At 40.8% G+C, this 21,363-nt stretch overlaps 1 protein-coding gene across 1 annotated transcript in view; it reads right to left on the reverse strand.

Moving 5' to 3' along the window:
• Positions 1 to 20,561, reverse strand: part of snx29 (sorting nexin 29) — a 439,469-nt gene extending 418,908 nt beyond the window's left edge. Inside the window, exon 1 of the mRNA XM_039774870.1 lies at positions 20,086 to 20,561. Coding sequence (XP_039630804.1) covers positions 20,086 to 20,092 — 7 coding nt within the window. The 5' untranslated portion in view covers positions 20,093 to 20,561. The remainder of the gene's footprint in view (positions 1 to 20,085) is intronic.
• Between the last annotated feature and the right edge of the window lie 802 nt (positions 20,562 to 21,363).

Consider the following 21,363-nt stretch of genomic DNA (forward strand, 5'->3'; position numbering starts at 1 on the left):
ACCATCTGATTTAGAAAATGTTCAACTTCACCTAAGTATTAACCCAATGGCTAGGATGATCAGCAGCTGACCTTTTGCCTACTCTGATGGGTACAATTGGGCATCAATAATCATATAAGAGACAAGAAGTTAATCGATGTCCAGTTAGCCAAGTTAACATAATCCCTTCAAATCTAGTGTAGTGCAGCTCGCTCTCCATTTCTCCTATGCATTTATGTATACTTTCTGGGCGTGTGACTCTTTTGGCTGTGCTTTTGGCTGTGCAAAAGATGAGCCTCAAAGAGGGTGAAACTGCTCATTACACAAAATGACAATTTTAACACCTAAACTGTGCAATGTGGAAATTAGAGTGAAGCTCTACTTTACAAAGTGAGGTAATAATGACTGTCATCCCCAGGGTGACCCAAAATCTCTAAGAAAACATGAGCAGGAGAAAGTTTAAATCATAAACCATTTATCTTCTTCAGAGAGGGAGCACTCCTATTACAGTACACTGTCACAAAATGCACACAGCGTGCTGCAACAAGACACACACCGTTTCTCTGCTCAATTACCACAAAAGACAGCAAGGACACAAGCCAAGGATGGCTGACACAGACAGACCACATAAAAGACAAAGAGTCACATTCTGCAACACGTGCACTTCACCACACCAGTCAGAATTTCTTCTCCAGAAGCCAGATGCAAGTTCAACTTCAGGCATCAATATAGTCATAACTTAACAGCTAGGCAGCTAGGTTTTATAGTTCATATCTTTAGTTAATCTGTACCATAGATCAATGATAAATGTAAAGTGCATCAGTTCTCCCAGTATAATTCCATACATTTCTCACTCTCAGAAAAGCCCTGAACTACATCAAGATAAAGATTAACATTAACAGCCTTGTACCTGTGGCATGACACAAAGTCACAAAAAAAAAAAAAAACACTCAGTGAAAAAGCTTGTCAAGTCTACAAACAGAATCATTTTGTCTGAAAAAATACCCTTCGGTGACACATGCACGTATGTTAGTCTTGCACCTTTTTTGTGTTTTGGATAAGCTATCTTAATGGATTAATTCATGTGTTTATCAACTTTGTGCTATACCGTTTGTTAAAACAAATGTGGTTCAGTTACCTTTATAAAATATTTTCTCTACAATCCCCTGCAAGGGGACACAGTAAATCACTTATGTAATGTTTTGACATTATAATTTTCCTGTGACAATATTGTGCCAAAAGACACGCTTCTTGAAATCATTGCATTTGCTATTAAGCAGCTGTGCGACTATGGAATTTCCATATATCAACTGAATAGAAATATAGAAAAAAAATTACTCTTCATGTAGTGAATCAGATGTCATAAGACCTTTACAGAAAGAAAAAAAAAAGTGTTAAGTATGACTGCCAGACTCAACAAATGTTAAATAATATACACTGTTAAAAGAAAAAATGATGTCTCACCCACACTACAGTAGGACTGGCGCGCCTGTATCTCAAACTCAATATTAATTAATTAATTAATTAGAGTACCGACAGGACGCCTGTCCTATGTGAATTTTTAAGTGCCTGCCCCTTCTATTAGATGTTTCAACAGCGCCACCTGCTCACAGAGATAGTACAGACATAAGGGTACTATGCATTTAATGTTATGGGGGCAGTACTGTGGCACAGTGGTGCCACTGCTGCCTTGCTGTTAGAAGACTAGGGTTCCCTTACCAGGTCCTCCATGTGTGGAGCTTGCAAGTTCTTCCAATGACCTTGTGAGTTTCCTCCAGGTGCTATAAAACTTCTTCCCAATGTCCAAAGGCATGCAGGTTAAGTGAACGCTACATTGGCCCTAATGTGTTTTGGTGTGTGGTCACCCTGTGATGGACTGGTGCCCTGTCCAGGGCTTGTTTCTGTCTTATGCCCTGTGCTAGCTGGGAAAGGCTCCAGCACCGTGATCCTGGCCTGTATTAAGAGGGTTAGAAAATGACATGGAAATTATATAACCAGTACAATGTGCAGTGAAATGCTAAACTGATAGTGATAGCTAAACTGATAGTCTGACTATTTTTAAATCTATTTTAAAAACACATCTGTTCTCTCTGGCTTACTAGGCTTTATTTTGCCTACCTAGATGTGTGTAAGTGTAGATATATGTATATGTATAGATATATTTATACAAATTATTTTTATGTGTTTCTGCTGTGCTTCTTTTGGCTAAATCGTATATTTCTATTTTATGTTGATGTTTCTAAATGTACAGCACTTTGGTCAGTCGTGTAGCTGTTGTAAATGTGCTATATAAATAAACTAAACCTAAACCTAAACTGCTCAACTCCAATGATTGTGCCTTGAGATGAATATAGGGACAGTTGAAATGAAGGGACAATAATAATCCCCAAGTTTATAAATTCAAAAATCATTAATAGAATAATTGTCATAAATAATAGTAATTAATAAATAATGCTAATAACTTAATGTGAGAGAGTTAACAATCGAGCATCACACATTTGTAGAACTTTTCCTTATTTAACATGCGGATGGAAGGTAAGAAAAAGCTCCTCCTCAGACCCTCAGAACTGGACTTTAGGCAGCCTTAGCGTTCACCTGACCACAATGCAGAGAAGAGGCCACTGATGGGATGGCTGCTGTTCATTCCAATGTACTTCTCTTACTTGTTCCATGTATCATTCTTCATATATTTACTGGATTTTGAGGTTGTGCAGTGCCAATTTCTCTGGAATATGTCCTAAATCATTTAGGTATCTGCTTTGTCTGCAATTATATTAATTTAGTTTTGTACTACACTGACATTAATTTATTTAGCAGATGCTTTTAACAAAAGTGACTAACAAAAGAGGCCAACATAATCGAGTGAACATCAGCTAGGAGTTACAACTGAAGAGAGTCAGGATTGAGATTTGATTCCACACAGAGGGGGCATTACCAGACACCGTTCATCAGCAGGTCTAAGTGGGCAAAAAGAAGAAGACAACCTCACAAGTGTTTCCATACATACAGGTGCTGCCCCAGTGGCTACTCTGTAACCGAGTATTAAGGATTTGAACCTAAATATGAGATGCTGCAAGGAGCCAATGTAGTGACCTAAGAACAGGAATGTCATGTTGAACACCAGACGTGAGGCTACATTACAGTGATCTGCAGTGGCTCGATGACACATGCTGGTACACCTGCCAGTAGAGTGTTGCAGTAGTCCAGCAATAACAAGACCAAAGCCTGGACCATAAGATGTGCTGCATACTCTGTGAGATGTGCTCCGATATTGCAAATGTTGTGCAGAGTGAATCTGCAAGACTGAGGGACAGCTGAAACACAATCAGTGAAAGACATCTTGTCATCCATCACTACCACAAGACTGTGTACCAAACTGGCGGGTGTTAGACATAGTGATCCAAGCCAAATGGAGGTGCAGTGCTTAGCAGATTGACGAACAGGGATAACAAGGTGGTCCGTCTTTGACAGGTTTATCTGGAGATGCCACACGTCCGGCACGCCCTTGACCCTCTGCAGTTCGCATACCAGGAGAAAGTGGGAGCGGAGGATGCCATCATCTATATGCTACACCGATCCCTCTCTCACCTAGACAGAGGCAGTGGTGCTGTAAGAATTATGTTTGTGGACTTCTCTAGTGCCTTCAGCACCATCCAACCTCTGCTCCTTAGGGACAAGCTGACTGAGATGGGAGTAGATTCATTCCTGGTGGCATGGATTGTGGACGATCTTACAGACAGACCTCGGTATGTGCGTCTTGGTAACTGCAGGTCTGACATTGTGGTCAGCAACACAGGAGCACCGCAGGGGACTGGACTTTCTCTGGTCCTGTTCAGCCAACATAAATCAGACGTCCAATACAACTCGGAGTCCTGCCACGTGCAAAAGTTCACTGACGACACTGCTATTGTGGGCTGCATCAGGAGTGGACAGGAGGAGGAGTTCAGGAAGCTAATCAAGGACTTTGTTAAATGGTGTGACTCAAACCACTTACACCTGAACACCAGCAAGACCAAGGAACTGGTGGTGGATTTTAGGGGGACCAGACCCCTCATGGACCCCGTGATCATCAGAGGTGACTGTGCAGAGGGTACAGACCTATAAATACCTGGGAGTGCAGCTGGATGATAAACTGGACTGGACTGCCAATACTGATGCTCTGTGTAAGAAAGGTCAGAGCCGACTATACTTTCTTAGAAGGTTAGCGTCCTTCAACATCTGCAATAAGATGCTGCAAATGTTTTATCAGACAGTTGTGGCGAGTGCCCTCTTCTATGCGGCGGTGTGCTGGGGAGGCAGCATAAAGAAGAAGGACGTCTCACGTCTGGACAAACTTGTTAAGAAGGCAGGCTCTATTGTTTAAATAAAGCTGGACAGTTTAACATCTGTAGCAGAGCGACGGGCACTGAGCAAACTCCTGTCAATCGTGGAATCCACTGCATCCACTGAACAGGATCATCTCCAGGCAGAGGAGCAGCTTCAGTGACAGACTTTTGTCACCGTCTTGCTCCACTGACAGACTGCGGAGACCCCACACTATGCGACTCTTCAATTCCACCCAGGGGAGTAAATGCTAACATTATTCAAAGTTATTGTCTGCTTTTACATGCATTTTTATTACTATTTAATTTAATATTGTTCTTTATCAGTATACTGCTGCTGGATTATGTAAATTTCCCCTTGGGATTAATAAAGTATCTATCTATCTTCATCCAGATTGCAATATCGCTGAGAGATGCAGAGATTCTATAGATGGAGGTTCTTTGGAGGGAACATCATAATAGCACTGATGTGAGAAACTATGGGACTGAAGATGGGGTCTAGTGAGGAAGTGTAAAAAAAAGAAGAGGAGAGGGTGAAAAGGACAAACGACCAATCCAGAGGGGACTGGGAGGTCTCTTGGTCTGGAATCCCTACAGATTTTATTTTTTTCCTCCAGCTTTTGGAGTTTTTTTTTTTTGTTTTTTCTGTCCACCATGGCCATCGGACCTTACTTATTCTATGTTAATTAATGTTGACTTATATTTTTTATTATGTCTTCTATTTTTCTATTCTTCATTTTGTAAAGCACTTTGAGCTACATTTTTTTGTATGAAAATGTGCTATATAAAGAAATGTTGTTTGAATCCTTGACTTACCCCCATGCACAGGCTCCTCACCAGGAAACACGGTAGGACCTGCCCAAGAGTTAGGATTCAAACCAACTAAGGGAAATTCCAGTGATGTAAAGCTCAGGGAGGATGGTAAGGAGGATCTGATGATTGACCATGACTACCACCAATTTCTTTAAATATTTGACACTTTATTTTTGTTGCTGTTCAAGCACTTTACAATGCTGCATGCACTTAGAGGCCCTTAGCAGCTTAACACAAGTTTAATTTCAAGAGGAAACAGGCAGGAATTAGCCTTACACAGGGCATCAGTCCATTCCAGGATCATTTTACCTATGATCTACAACAGATGTGTCACACTTAAACCGAAAAAAACACATAAAAAAGAAAAAATGATACTGACAAAATATAAGAATGAACGTTTTAAATGGGACAGCACTTTAATGGCAAGGAAACAGATAAGCATCACAGGCATCAGCATGTCAGAACTACAGATTTAAATTAAGCTTGAGGTTGGGCCCCTTGTTGTTTTCAGAAACCTGAAATGAAACAAGAAGTTCCATTTATTATGAAAAGGCAGCTCCGCCATTGTGGTGGCAAGAGCTGAAATGCAGCAAGCTGGAGATTTGCAGCATGACCATGACGGCGTCAAACAATCGGGTCCGTGACAGCGTCAAACAATCAGTGGCGGCAAGTTTAGGAGTCCCGAGTCTCCCTCATATCAATCATGACAAACACAAGACCATAGAAAAACCTGTTGCTCTTCTCTTGGAATAGCATCAATTAACTCTGAACTACTCCAGTCGATTGCATGCACCATATCGATGATGGCTCTGATGTGCGGTTTTCCCAAATCAAATTTTCAAGCAGTTTTAAGGTAATTTTTTGGTTCATTTTGCAACATGACAGAAACTTTCAATTAGGTTCTCCATAATAGATCTCATTTATTAGAGGGTTTCAAGCAAAATGCTGAGAGTCTACTGGACTTGTTTTTGCCTCGGCAGTCATTAAATAATAGGTGGTCAGATTAGTGGCCTCAGTTTCATACATGAATCAGATTTTGTGGCAGACAGTTAAGTCCATAGAAACGATGTTAACATTTAAAGCACCTGCTCTTCTCAAGATCGTAAAGCCCTGCAGAAGGTGGTGAAGATGAGACAGAATATTACTGGCACTAAGAAAAGCAAACAGGGTTAATAAAGGAATACTCCACCCCAAAAATTATGTTTTTGTATATGCTACTTATCCCATGTAGTTTGTAGTGAAGGATGAGAAAACATTTGAATCTCACATTTTCATGCAGTTAGCTTCTGATACAATAGGGATCTATGGTGACAAATGCTGGACAATAGTATATATACACATTGATGAAAACATCAAAACATGATTCAAAACAAATACAATAGAAGTTTTTATTCACAACCACTTTCGTAAAGACAAAGTTTACATCATTCAAATAACTCATATTTCAAAACTATACATTGCTGACGTTTGCAAAGCTGTTCATACTAACCTAACATTCACGGACTAATGCACTAAAACAGACACCGTTTCATATTCTTTTCTGTAGAAAAGTATTCCTTGTCTAAAATTACTGCTGGTCTGATTTGTGCTGGCAATGGGTGTTGAATACCAGATCATTAGCTGGTGGTTCATGCAAAAAATCTGGAGCAAGAGTCATATAACTTTCTACAGTATATGCTCCAAGAACACTCAGTAACATATCAACTCTCTACGTTTCACTTATTACTAACAAAACCAACACTGGTGCCCAGCTTAGAAAAGCACATACAAAAAAAGATTCACTAAGGCAGAGGGGCAACGCCAGGTGGACAAATCACTTACTGGCGATTTGCAAGACTTATTCCATTACTGAAAAATTGATGAAAACATCAAAATATGTTTCAAAACAAACACAATAGAAGTTTTTACTCATAAAAACTTTCACAAAAAGTACTTTCGTGGAAAAAGTTTCAATGCCTCAAATGTCAAAACAGCTTCCTTTGGTAAGCAAAATTGAAAGGTTTGAAAACAAAAACCACAGGATGTTAGTAATAAACATCTGTAATAAGAGTGACAATTTTTATTTTAACTAGTTCATCCAAAACACACTGTTATGGTGTATAAAATCTGTACATTTTGGTTTCCATTATATTTTGTTCAAGACAAGACAACAGATGAACTAAGACAAATTAAAGCAGGTTTTCTTCCCTTACACCTTACTTTTGTTCATAGCTTAGTGCTAATTTGGTTTATTGCCTGGGAAAGGATGCTGAGCTGGTACCTCAGGCTATTGATCATTTTATGGATGGACATCTGGAACAACAAAGTTTAGTTTAAAACCTGGGAGTGCTACCTCAAAGTACATCAAAGGTTTTGTTGTGTGGGAAAACGGACAGTGAATTAATTCATCAATCATTTTGACAGCCAGCCAATCAGGTGCATGTGTTGTGAAACCAAGGCTTGACATTTCATAATAAATATGCCTTGGTTTGGAAAGAAGAGGAGAGAAGCAAAGGGAGAAGAAAGAGAAGCAAAGAAAGAAGAAGAAAGAAAAGGAGGAACGGACGAAGACGGCCCTGGTCGTCAGAAAGACATCATGAACATCGATTGCTAAATCAAACGCCTCCCTGGGACATTCATCCTTGTCATCTGTAACTTTTTCGTAAGCTTTTTCTAAAGACTATATATATTCAGACTTTCCTATCACTACCTATTTTCTAGTATTCTTTGTTCTTGTGGTATTATTATTATTCTTGTAATAAATACCATGCTGCTTTTAACTTTCAATGCTTTGTCTTAATGTCTAGAGTGATTGAAGTAATAAGTTAGATTTCTTTGAGCACCTGGTGACAGCCGGATTTTTGCCATTATTTCTGTGCTGCGAGGTTTATATGGCTGAGAGTGAAGAGCGCTATACTCAACAGAAGGGACAGATACGATAAAGAAGGTATTCTTGGCTGATGAATGGCCTATAGTCAAGAGTGCTGAGTCTTTGTATGTTTAAATGTATTCTTGTAGACCAAAAGTAATATTTAGGTCTGAGATATCACTAAAACATCGTATTGTTGTTCGTGCCTAAAATAAGTAAGTCTCTTGAAGTGCTGAATGACAGGCTGTTATTCCTAAAGCACTTGTGTGGTTTAAAGTGCTAAGGGTTAATCAGCGTGTGTGTCATTCATGGAGCACTGTTGTGGTTAGGGTCTGTGTGTGTGTTTATCTATGTGTGTGTGTGTTCAACTTAAAGTGCAACAGTAGACCAACCCGATAATGAACTTGACGAGAACATTTACCTTTGAGGAAACAGGTAAAAGGGCAAGTGGAGGGAAATTCCATGATAATACACACACAGAGACATCACCTTGAAAATGATCTAATTGTGCTCAACAAAGCCCATCACTTTGATATTTCAACCTCATTACAAATTCTTTCCTTCTGCACAATGTATGACAAAAGTAGGAAACTTCAGTTTTTCAGCTGACTAATACAAACTAAGTAGCAGTTTTTTATTTTTTCTAGTTGCGTTTCTAAATCCATTTGGTCCTTCAAAATTAACAAGTTGTCCATTTCCCAATAATAAGAATAACTCCACGATGTTGCCACCATCACAATTTGCTCTGAGATTAGTGTTTCATGCAGCATGGAAGGTATTAGGTTTAGGCCAAACTAAGTGTTTTGAATTTTAGGTAAAAACTCAGTTTTGCTCTTACATAAGCCTAAGAACTTTTCTGTAAATGAAGCTTATTGACTCTCATACATTCAGGAAACTGTTAAGAGTACACAAAAGGCAATCATGTCTGAGTAAACAATTTTATTCTTGCCACAATCCCATACAATTCATCAAAGCCCACGCTCCTCAGTGGTTTTACTCCCAAGCCCTCGTCATTTTTAGATGACAGTTTTTGATGGAAATCTTTTTTCAGGCAGCATGATGCTGCTGACATTTCCTTATTATCACACCAACAGTGCTAGTGCTCATAGGGACATTGAAAATGTTGATCTTGTCTCATGTCCTTTTTTTCTTATCTATGCATTTGTTTCTCTTCTCTGTTACAGGCATTGTGGCAACGGTTAAGGAACTGGAGTCTAAACCACAAGACTGCTCTTTCAGTTCCTGAATCTGAGTCTGATAGGATTGCGATCCTACCACTGAGTAATGTTAAAATACAAAGACCTGCCTTCTTCACAGGTCTGGAACCAATGAGCAGACCTCATCACCAACTTAAAGGGCAGGCTACTGGCCTGCATAGGCCAAAAACAAGGCAAATGGTTTGCACATTAAAATACCAAAGATGTCCACAAAAAGAGGAGGGAAAAAAAACCCAAACATTAAAATCTCTGGTGCTAGGACCAACAAAACATAGTTCCTTTGTATTTAAATCTGTACTAAATGGTTTCTAAAAAGGACCGAAAACACTAAAAGCAAAACAAAAAACACAAACAGCAAAACAAGTAAAACCTAAAAGCAAACAAATACAATAATCACAGGCCAGAAATGGTTTCTTTAAATGAGAGCAGAGGTCAAAGCCTGGAAATCCTATAGTCATTGGTGATGTCTTTTTAAAAACTGACTAACTGCTGTGTAAAAACCCCATCTCTCAGGACTGGTGGATGCCATTTTAAAGAAACCCAAAACTTTGAATAACCCTAGAAGACACCATAGAAGCATGCCACACCTATAAAAACACTGTATGTTCCATTTTTTCAGGTTTTTAGTCAACTCTTCTTTGTATGTATTTCTACTTTGCATCTTCCTTTTTACTGTTACTCAGATACATACTGTAAATACAGTAAGACTGAAGTACCTGCTACAAAAAGCAATAACAAAATTTGAACGTGACCAGTTATATTTTGAGTACACAAGTGTACTTTGTGCATATACCGTGTGTACTTGTGCTGCTAGGCATTGTATCCTTAAGTGATTTGTAAATGTTTAAAAACAATACAATTTATTCTGACTCTTCACTTAAGTAAGTCTCGGAGTACTTCCAGATGTACAAAAATACAAAACTAACAGAAAAGTTAACATCCTCCTGCACATGTTCTGCCGCTGCGGTTCTCTGGCACTATGTTCCCAAATTCTTCACCCTGAACCTTTCTGCTCCCATTTTCCTATTGTCTCAAGTCTTCCTCCTCCTTCTGGAACTTCAATTTCTTGCTTTTCCTGGAATGAGACTTCTTACAACGTCTGCTGTCATCGTAGCATAAGCATGCATGGTTAAAAAAAAAGCTCCACAAAACATAATTTAACAGAACATCTGGCCTTCTGACAACAGGAGTGATGAAAACAAAAATTGATCCCAGGCTGGGAAGTGCTTAGCCAGTGCAGAGTTTGTCTCCCAAATAACAAAAACATTTGTGTTAAGTCGATCCCTGAACCTAACGATAGATAAAGGTAGGCAAAGGGCCCAACGAAACCATGATAAAATACATTTGTGTGTGACTTCTTTTTTCTTTGTTTAACTTATACCAAAGTTTCAAACATATCAAACTTGCTGTTATTTTCAGTGGCTTTCTGTCAATGCAGGGCCCTGCTTCAGTCCAGGCTTTAATGGATTACTTCACATTTCTGCCGCACCACATAACTGGAAGTGAAGCCCAAAAGAGAAAACATAACAAAAAAACGTGCAGCTTAACAGCATCATTTTTGGGACCAGCATTTACTACAAAATACATGTTAATGAACTGAATCAGAAAAACAAAAAGAAAAAAACGAAGAAAATAAAATGAAGGTAACTTCCATTTTCTTGAAATTAAAAAGTATCACAAAGTACTTTTAACAATGCTGTTAATAACACTACAAAAACATTCAACAGCCCAAGAGAATAAAAAGCAATCGAATGATGTTCTGCACTGCCACAGAATCAAAACCCCCCCAACAAACACGTCCTAAACTTTTGATGTGGATGGTAACAGCACTGCAGACTGGATCAATGACCACAACAACATACAATTGCTCTCCAATTAGTGTTTCAGCATTGCTTTTACTAGCTTTTAATAAAAAAAGTTTCATAAGTAAACTGCATCTTAGAACAAGCATTTTTAAAGTTTTACAATAAATGTTTTCATTAACACATACTAGTTTTCCCAGATTCATAGGCACACCAACATTTTACATGGGAGCAGGTGACAAGGTGATTGGCTCATGCAGTAGTTTGGTAACGGCGGCATTTTCATGCCATGGCATCTTTTTCTTAAATATTAATAAATAATTATATTATAACAATAAATGAGTCTATGCTAATTTAAAAACTGTAGGAACTATTTTAACAGTTGTAAATTTCTCACAATGCAGTTCTTGCTGTGCCACAAGCACCAGAGACACATACCTGTTCATGATATTGATATTCATTTTCCAATATAGCACTGTGTACATATTGTGAAATTTTGTTAATCTCTGGAACATTAAAATGCCAGCCATATTTGAAATGCCTGTTAAATGTCCCTTAAATTTGCAACACGCGTGTTTAGTGTAAAAAGATTCTCCCATGTGAAAAGAAGAGCAAATGGTCGTTATATCTCTGCCTATGAACAGCTACCCTCTAAAACATTGGTCCCCAACCTTTTTGACACCAAGGACTGCTCCACTAGAAGCAAATTTTTCCAGGGACTGGGTGGTGGGGATTTTTAGGGGCGGGTTCATAGGGCAGTTTTATACACAATTTACATTTCTATTGTTATTAAGTTATAATATCGTAATAGAAATTATACAGCTTACCATAATGCAAAATCAGTGGGAGCCCTGAACTGGTTTTCCTGAAACCAGAAGATCCCATCTGGGGACAATGGAAGACAGTGACACACGGAGTGTGTTGCTTATGTTCAGTCTACTCCGTAATCTCGTCTTGGTTGCTGTCACTACAGAAAATGCTGCCTCTCAAAGATAGGATGTTGGAACTGGAAGCAGCTTCAATAGTTTCTTTCGTGTTAATTTTAGTCTCCTCCTGCCTACAAGTTATGCTGACGAGAATTTTTCTCAGCATTTCCTTGTGATAATACACTTTCAGGATGCGAATGATGCCCAAACCCAATGGCTGAAGCACTGCTGTGCAATTGGGCGGGAGGAATTCAATACGAACATTATCTGAATGTGGAAGTATGTTGTGGGCAGCACAGTTATCAATCAGATGCCGAATAATCCTCTTCTTCATATTGTGAGGTTTCTGAACTATTCTGGGATAAACAACGGGAACGTTACACTGAAGTGCATCCTGAAGCGCGATTGCAGCATCTGTGTAAGATTGTTTGTCCATTGCCGGGGCAGGGAAACAGCAGGCTCACAGCGTGTTGTCCCACTGACAGAGGTCCCAAGAGCGTTTAAAAACCACACATTTTCTTGAATGAGTGCTGCATTAATAGGAATGTTTATTGAAGGAGCATCACTGAACCACATAAAAACGGCTTTTTCGCCTTCTTCAAATGCAGCAGTTCGCATACATTTGCAACCCGAGATTTTTCTTCTTTTTTGCATATAACAAAGACATGTGCATTGCATTTGTCATTCCAACAGATTGCACATCACATTAACAGCGTTATCGTTTCTTCGTGTCTGCCGTTTCCATAGAAGGGTGACAATGAGTTAAATTCCGATGGATGTTTTTCAAATGTTGACGAGCAATAAGCAAACAGTATCACTGAAAACCACAGAAAACAAAAACTGTAAAAAATGTTCTCTCTTTGAACTTCCCTCGTGCTGTTTTTTTGCTATGTTTCTGTTTGGGGATCGTTGTGCAAATGTGCACAACTGAGCTGCGACCACAGAACTAACTGCTCTGTGGATTCATTCAAGCATTTCAAGGTCACTTCGTTGTAATTAAAGTATCTGCTGCTGAATGCACTTCGTAGTAACAAGATTTCTATAGACACGTGTCATATGGGGAAACTGTCAGAAACATAAAAATACTCTCTCACCTCGGTCTCTCTCCCCTCTCTGCGTCGCTGCAAAGCCCTGCCCGCCTAGCATTCTGAAAAGTGTCAGTGAAGGGGGCAGCCTTTTTGCTGTAGCCCTTCACTGAGTGAGTCTCACGGCCCAGCTGTCCGTCAGCTGCGGACCAGGGGTTGGGGACCCCTGCTCTAAAAGACACGTAGCTTTGATCACTCTCTCTCTCTTAATCTGCAGATGATGTCTACTGAACAAACAGGTATCGCTAGCTAAGCGGAGGCAAGGTATACTCCAACACGTGTCGAGAGGTACAGCGACTCAAACGGAGGCTGGTGCGTGAGTGAGGAGGGCCCACCCAGCTCTCTGCTCCTGAGGCCCTGCCTCCCCATTCCCTCAGCCCACAGCCTGTCTCTCGAATTCATGCAAATAAATCGGTGTCACAACTGAACTATGATACTAAGCACGATGAGAGAAGTCACAAAATCAACCAGGATATTCAAGCAAATGGGCCAATGGCTGCTCGGATGATTACGGGGCCTTGGACTGCAGCACTTTCTCCACACCAGGAAGTGCTGCTGGAAAAGAATCCAGGAACACCTAGAGTGCTTCTCAGTGCTCATGCAGCACTTCCGCCACACCAGAAAGTGCAGGCGGAAGATCATTATGGAGCACCTGGAGTACATCCAGGACATTATAAAAGGGCCACATGACTCCATTAGATGAGCTGGAGTTGAGAGGAAGCTTATGAGGAGAGGAGAGAAGTACAGGCGGCAGAAGAATCAGGAGAAGAGAGAAAAGAAGGGACTGTAAGTGAATTGTGGCTGTTAGAGCATTGTGTGATGTTGTAAATTGGAAGAAAAATATTAAATGTGTGTGTTTTTTGGACATCTGGTGTCTGTCTGTCTTTGGGAGCTGAACTTCCACAACACACACACACACACACATACAGTGGGTACGGAAAGTATTCAGACCCCCTTCAATTTTTCACTCTTTGTTATATTGCAGCCATTTGCTAAAATCATTTAAATTCATTTTTTCCTCATTAATGTACACACAGCACCCCATATTGACAGACAAAAAAAAGAATTTTTGAAATTGTTGCAGATTAAATAAGAAAAACTGAAATATCAAATGGTCCTAAGTATTCAGACCCTTTGCTCAGTATTTAGTAGAAGCCCCCTTTTGAGCTAATACAGCCAGGAGTCTTCTTGGGAAAGATGCCACAAGTTTTTCACACCTGGATTTGGGGATCCTCTGCCATTCCTCCTTGCAGATCCTCTCCAGTTCTGTCAGGTTGGATGGTAAATGTTGGTGGACAGCCATTTTTAGGTCTCTCCAGAGATGCTCAATTGGTTTAAGTCAGGACTCTCGCTGGGCCATTCAAGAACAGTCACAGAGTTGTTGTGTCATTGTCTTGTTCGAAGGTAAACCTTCGGCCCAGTCTGAGGTCCTTAGCACTCTGGAGAAGGTTTTTGTCCAGGATATCCCTATACTTGGCCGGCCGCATTCATCTTTCCCTCAATTGCAACCAGTGGTCCTGTCCCTGCAGCTGAAAAACACCCCCACAGCATGATGCTGCCACTGCCATGCTTCACTGTGGGGACTGTATTGGACAAGTGATGAGCAGTGCCTGGTTGTCTCCACACATACCGCTTAGAATTAAGGCCAAAAAGTTCTATCTTGGTCTCATCAGACCAGAGAATCTTATTTCTCATCATCTCAGAGTCCTTCAGATGTCTTTTAGCAAACTCCATGCGGGCTGTCATGTGTCTTGAACTGAGGAGAGGCTCCCGACAGGCCACTCTGCCATAAAGCCCTGACTGGTGGAGGGCTGCATTGATGGTTGACTTTCTACAACTTTCTCCCATCTCCCGACTGCATCTCTGGAGCTCAGCCAAAGTGATCTTTGGGTTCTTCTTTACCTCTCTCACCAAGGCTCTTCTCCCCCTGTAGCTCAGCTCTAGGAAGGGTTCTGGTCATCCCAAACGTCTTCCATTTAAGGATTATGGAGGCCGCTGTGCTCTTGGGAACCTTAAGTGCAGCAGAAATTGTTTTGTAACCATGGCCAGATCTGTGCCTTGCCACAATTCTGTCTCTGAGCTCTTCAGGCAGTTCCTTTGACATCATGATTCTCATTTGCTCTGACATGTATTGTGAGCTGTAAGGTCTTATATAGACAGGTGTGTGGCTTTCCTAATCAAGTCCAATCAGTAGAATCAAACACAGCTGGACTCAAATGAAGGTGATCTCAAGGATGATCAGAAGAAATGGAAAGCACCGGAGTTAAATATATGAGTGTCACAGCAAAGGGTCTGAATACTTAGGACCAGGTGATAGTTCAGTTTTAATAAATCTGCAACAATTTCAAAAATTCTTTTTTTTGTCTGTCAATATGGGGTGCTGTGTGTACATTAATGAGGAAAAAAATTAATTTAAATGATTTTAGCAAATGGCTGCAATATAACAGAGTGAAAAATTGAAGGAGTCTGAATACTTTCCGTACCCACTGTATATGTACTGTATATATGTGTGTGTGTATAATGCTTCAGGTGGCATTATTTAAACATACTGGCCTTACTGCTAATATCATGATAAACATCAGCTTCTCATGGCCATGAAGGGAATTACAAAAATGGATAGATAATCATCATTGTATTTGTATAACTGTGTATGTGACAAATAAAAATCTTTGAATCTTAAAGTCTGAATTTATCAATTTTTCTGAACCCAGGCAACCCATGTATCCTCCTCCTGAACCTCTCTTTTGCTTCTTTGCTTTTCTTTCTTCTCCCCTCAAGATGATTCTTACGACCGCAACCATCACAGCTAAGTTTCTATTAAGATGCCACTGGAGATTTGTCATCCTTGCTACTGTTAATTTAGAGGTCATCATTCTATAATCTTACCGTCTTTGAGCTCCATGTCCTGGATCATCTACTTGTCATTCAGTCAGTAAAGTGATTTTCAGTCATATAAACTAATATGGACCATTGATGAGATCAGCAACTACAGTCAGCAAATATGACATACTCAAGAATTAGAAGTCACATAATGCGACGCGGGATTTAGGAGACGGTGCTGCTTTAATGTGGATAGAGCAGGGGTCTCCAACATGTCGCTTGCGAGCTACCAGTAGCTCGTAACCCCTTTCCAAATAGCTCGCCAAAGGGTTAATGAATCATACATAAATTTGAAAACTTGATTAGTCAAATTAGGGATGGGTGATCTTTCCAAAAAAACCATATCAAGATCCACAAGGGGAATTGCATCTATCTTTTCAAAGTGGCATACACTTAAGAGAATATACGGACTCAAACTCATCTCAAGACCTAAGTAACACTTTATTTTAGATATCAAACAAATTTGAATTCAACTGTTCTCTCATTCGCTAGCTAAGCAGAGTTAAGGACACGCGAGTGAAAAGCCCCCTCCCCTCGGCCCGATGCGTTGGTCCTGCAAGCGAACTCTGATACATAGCGTAATGAGAGAAGTTGCAAAATCAACTGGAATGTTCAAGCAAATTATAGAAAAAAACCCAATCTAAATCTGTGAAGAGCGGACAGACATGCAGATATTGGATTTTATATATTATACCAGTAACGGCGGACTGCTATAACGATAACGTGCAGTGAATACACTCGACTTGAGCATTTATAGTTTTCATCCTCTTTCTCTGTACATTTATCATTAGTTTGCTCAGAGGTTGTTCCTTCCTGAGCAGCTCTTCTTTTCTCCACCCTCGCAGCCCGCTTCTTCTCTTCTTTTGTCGGCATCTTTACACATTAAAACTGATTAAGTCAGTGTTTGTGTTGCAATTACTTAGTACGTTTTCTTTAATTTTTCACTTAAGCTGGCACGTAAGTCTTCAATCTGCCTCAAGAAAGATTTAAGATATGAAGAGGTAGAGGAAGTGACAGCAAAGTTGGTAGGGATGAGAACAGCGCCCGTACGCATGCGCCGCACGGCCACCATGCTGCCAAGAGTTGATTCTACAATAAAATAAAATAAAAATAGGAATAACCTTGGAGGTCAATCATTACCACGAAAGCAGATATTAGATGTCACATAGTATATGTGTACCAAATTTCAGCTCAATAGTTGAACCGGTTTGCGAGCTACAGGCTTTTTAAAATCGTGGACAGACAAACAGACAGCCACGATAGTATATTATATATAAAGATATTAGTAAACCTAAACCCAAAATAATGTGCAGTTAAAGACTCAACAGGATTTCTGGAGCTTAGCAGAGCCAGATAACTAGAAGAATCTTCACCAAGCACCTCTAAAAATGTCTGCTTTGTTTGGGTCTCCATAGCTCTGCGAGTCTGACATGAATGTCATGAAATCAAAGTTCAGTACAAGATGGAGAGACGAACACTGAAATGATTCCAGAACAGTGAACCTGAGTGGCTCCACTCCTCCATACACCGGCCTCTCTTGTTGAGCCATCTGATGAACTAAAACGCACATCACACATGCAACTGGACCTGTGAGTAAAGTGACACAGTGACATGGAACAAAATGACAAATGAAGTCATATCTGCGTATTTGGAATTGCATTGTTTTGTTGTGACAGCATTCATGTTTTAATTCAATAGTGTGAGATACACTAGAAAATACATACAGACATACAAAATGCACTTGCAGGTGAACTAAATATTTTTGGTGATGTTTGAGTTGCGGACACCAGCATTTTGTAAATGTTCAGGCAAAACAAGCTTATTCAGTTTGTTTGGGTTGAAATAAGCTATGAGAATAAATGTTAGAAAACATGAGGAGCTCTCGGCCATTTACATTTTGTAAAAGTAGCTCTCAGGGGTTAAGGTTGGAGACCCCTGGGATAGAGGCATTCCTCACATTTTTAACAACTCTGATTTTCAATGCTGAGATGTGCTGGGCCAGAAACCTCACTTCAAGAGAGGCGCACCAAGTCAACATAACTCATTAAAAAGGCAGGCTCAGTTATGGGATGCACTCTCTTCCTGCAGGAGGTAATGAACTGTGGGACCTTCTATACCAGGGGTGGGCAAAGTCATTCCTGGAGGGCCACAGTGGCTGCAGGTTTTTGTTCCAACCCAATTGTTTAATAAGAAACACTTCTGCTTCATTTTAGTTATCTCCCTCATTAAGATTTTGAACCCTTATTGCTTATTTAAGTCTTAAACAGCTGCATTCTCGGTTTTTAATTGCTCCTTATTAACAAAAAGATGCAAATGACAAAAGAAATCAGCAGTTATCCATTTTGCTTGTTACCCTATACACCTGTGTGTATTTATCATGCACTATTTGGTATAATTAAATATCCATCCATCCATTTTCTAACCCGCTGAATCCGAATACAGGGTCACGGGGGTCTGCTGGAGCCAATCTCAGCCAACACAGGGCACAAGGCAGGAAACAATCCTGGACAGGGTGCCAACCCACCGCAGGACACACACAAACACACCAAGCCAATTTAGAATCGCCAATCCACCTAACCTGCATGTCTTTGGATTGTGGGAGGAAACCGGAGCGCCTGGAGGAAACCCACACAGACACGGGGAGAACATGCAAACTCCACGCAGGGAGGACCCGGGAAGCGAACCCGGGTCTCCCAACTGCGAGGCAGCAGCGCTACCACTGCGCCACCGCGCCACCCTATAATTAAATATTTGGAAGGAAAGAGAAAAGAAAAAAGTGAAGGATTGAGAATTACCCATCCGTTTTACACTTCAAAGTATTTGGATGATATCCTTAGAATGGAAAAAAAAAATCTAGGATATGAGAATGACTTGACATAACAGAGTTAAAGCAACTAACAAGCCATGAAATGTAATTATTGGCAAGGATTGTTTTCTAATTAAGCAACGGGGTTGGAACAAAAACCCGCGGCCACTCCAGAAATGAATGACTTTGCCCACCCCTGTTCTATATACCAAGGTACAAGTGCGCCTTTCTAAAACGATGTCCAATCAGTTCAGTTTTGCCACAGGTGGACACCAATCAGGTTCTGAGTACATCTCAAAGGTAATTATAGCAAAAGAACGCACCTGAGCACAATCTGGAGAGCCACAGTAAAGGCTCTGAATACTTTTATTACAGGCTTAGTGGTTAAGGCTTTGGACTTCAAACCCTGAGATTGTGTGTTCAAGCCCTACTACTGACACTGTGTGACCCTGCACAAGTAGACTGCACCTGCCTGTACTCCAACCGAAAAAACAAAAGAAATGTAACCACTTGTACCTCAGATGTTGCCTTTATCTCTGGTGACAAACATCAGCCAAAGCAGTAAACGTAAAAAGGAGAATGAAGACAAAACCGATGGCCATCGTCAGGACCGTCTTAATAGCATTACAGGACACCGGGCAAAGCAGTGCACTGGGCCCCTTACCTGCGCAACCACTCAGCAAGTCACCACACATAGATTAGCATGGGGCCCGCGGGCAACTGCCCAGCGTGCCCATGCATTGAGATGGCCCTGGCCACCATGGACAATACCACACATCCTCTCTGTGACACGCATGCATCATGGGCTTTCAGCCAGCCAATGAATTTTCCAGCAGAACTGGGTCAAGAGACGCGGGCTGGAGCTCCTTCACACCTATGCCTTTATAGTGTCTCACTGGACTGGGCCCGTAATTTTAATCTTTATCCAAGTCAGAAGTTCTTTCATTTTAGTTTTCTTTATTGTTTGTAATTCTGGGGAGAGCTCGAGAGAAGGTTTGTGATTTTGTCATATAAGATTGACTTATATAGTTAATTATTATTCGCCTGTAAAAAGTCAACCCCAATCTCATTAACAATCTCATTACACGACGTACATGCCCATGATAATTAATGTGAACTTGAATGTCGTTCAGGTCACTGCACGTTTGGCTTGTCCGCGTCTGCACGGGTTAAAAGTGGACGGACGGACTTGAGCCCCTAACCCCCCAATGAGGGTCTTTCACTGGCAACGGAAACCATCACCAGATTTGGGTGGGCACAAAGTTTATCACACATCACAATGGTGAAGCGCCGCCCAAGCGCCCGACAGCAGCAAAGTAAAACGGAAAGCAAAAAAAAAAAATGAATTCATTCTAGTGCATATGAAGACGCCGGCTGGCCGGTCGGTCGGTCCGAGTCACCACTTACCGCTCATTCTGTTCCGACAGTCACACGCCGCCTTATTCAGAGGTTTAAAAAAAAAAACTGCAGAGGTCCTCAGCCGGTGGGGTCAGCGCCACCCTCGCGCCGTCTGCTGCATGCTGAAACCGGAGCGCCACGTCTGGAAGTAGCTGGGATGTCTGCGCCGCGGAGTCGTCGGGGCAGCACACATGACAAGAAGCGTCGGCTCCTCGCACCGTACTGCCTTGCACAGGGAGCCAGGAAAGTCCCTGGCGCGGCCCACTATTCTAACGCATCCAAACGGGGAGAAACAAAAAGTGAAAATGACAGTGGCAGAAGACTGCTTAGGGGCAGGAGATGACCTCGCTTCCGGAGTATATAGATTTTATTTATTCTTGTTTTTTTTCTTTTTTGGGTTTTACTGACCATTGGCTTAAGAACTACATAATATGCAATAAAAGAAGCCAACGGCAACACGCGCAGTGGCGGCAGAGGCGACTAGTGCGTGTCACGTGACCGGGGCGGGCAGCATGCGCTGTCAGCTGATGGACTCTCGGGCGTGTGCGCAGTCACGTGTTCTCGAAAAGCGCCTGCGTTCGCGCGCCTCTCCAGCTGGAGGTAAACACTGACACGTGGGAGGCGAGAAGACGGCGGCGGCGGCGGCTGCGAGTTGATGGCAGGTCACTGGAAAATCTGATGGCTCGTTATGCAGTCGGTGAAAAAGTAAATACACCCCGTGAAATGTCTTTTCTTTTTTGACATATGTGGATATATCAAGATTTAATTTTTAATTTAAATAGTTTCTTCAGATTAAGGTGATATAATAGAAGGAACAGCTTGTCATATTTACATTGCGTTGCGTTTACATTAAATATATATATTTTAAACATGGATTACAAATATAAATATAACATAATTATAAACATAAATTTTGCATGCGGAAAAGGTAAATATACCCTTACAATTATCTCCAGCTCAATTACGTCAAATCAGAATCCAGTGCATCAGATCAGGTGCAAATGATTAGATAGATAGCTAGATGGATGCGAAAGACACTATATAATAGACAGACATATTTGAAAGACACTATATAATAGACAGACAGATAGCTAGAGAGATGTGAAAGACACTATGTACTAGATACGTGTGAAAAACACTATATAATAGACAAACAGATTTGAAAGACACTATATAATAGACAGACAGACAGGCCGACAGATTTGAAAGACACTATATAATAGACAAGCAGATAGCTAGACAGATGTGAAAGACACTATATAATAGACAGACAGATAGCTAGATAGA

Source organism: Polypterus senegalus, chromosome 13, assembly GCF_016835505.1.
Source record: "Polypterus senegalus isolate Bchr_013 chromosome 13, ASM1683550v1, whole genome shotgun sequence".
NCBI classification, from domain to species: Eukaryota; Metazoa; Chordata; class Cladistia; order Polypteriformes; family Polypteridae; genus Polypterus; species Polypterus senegalus.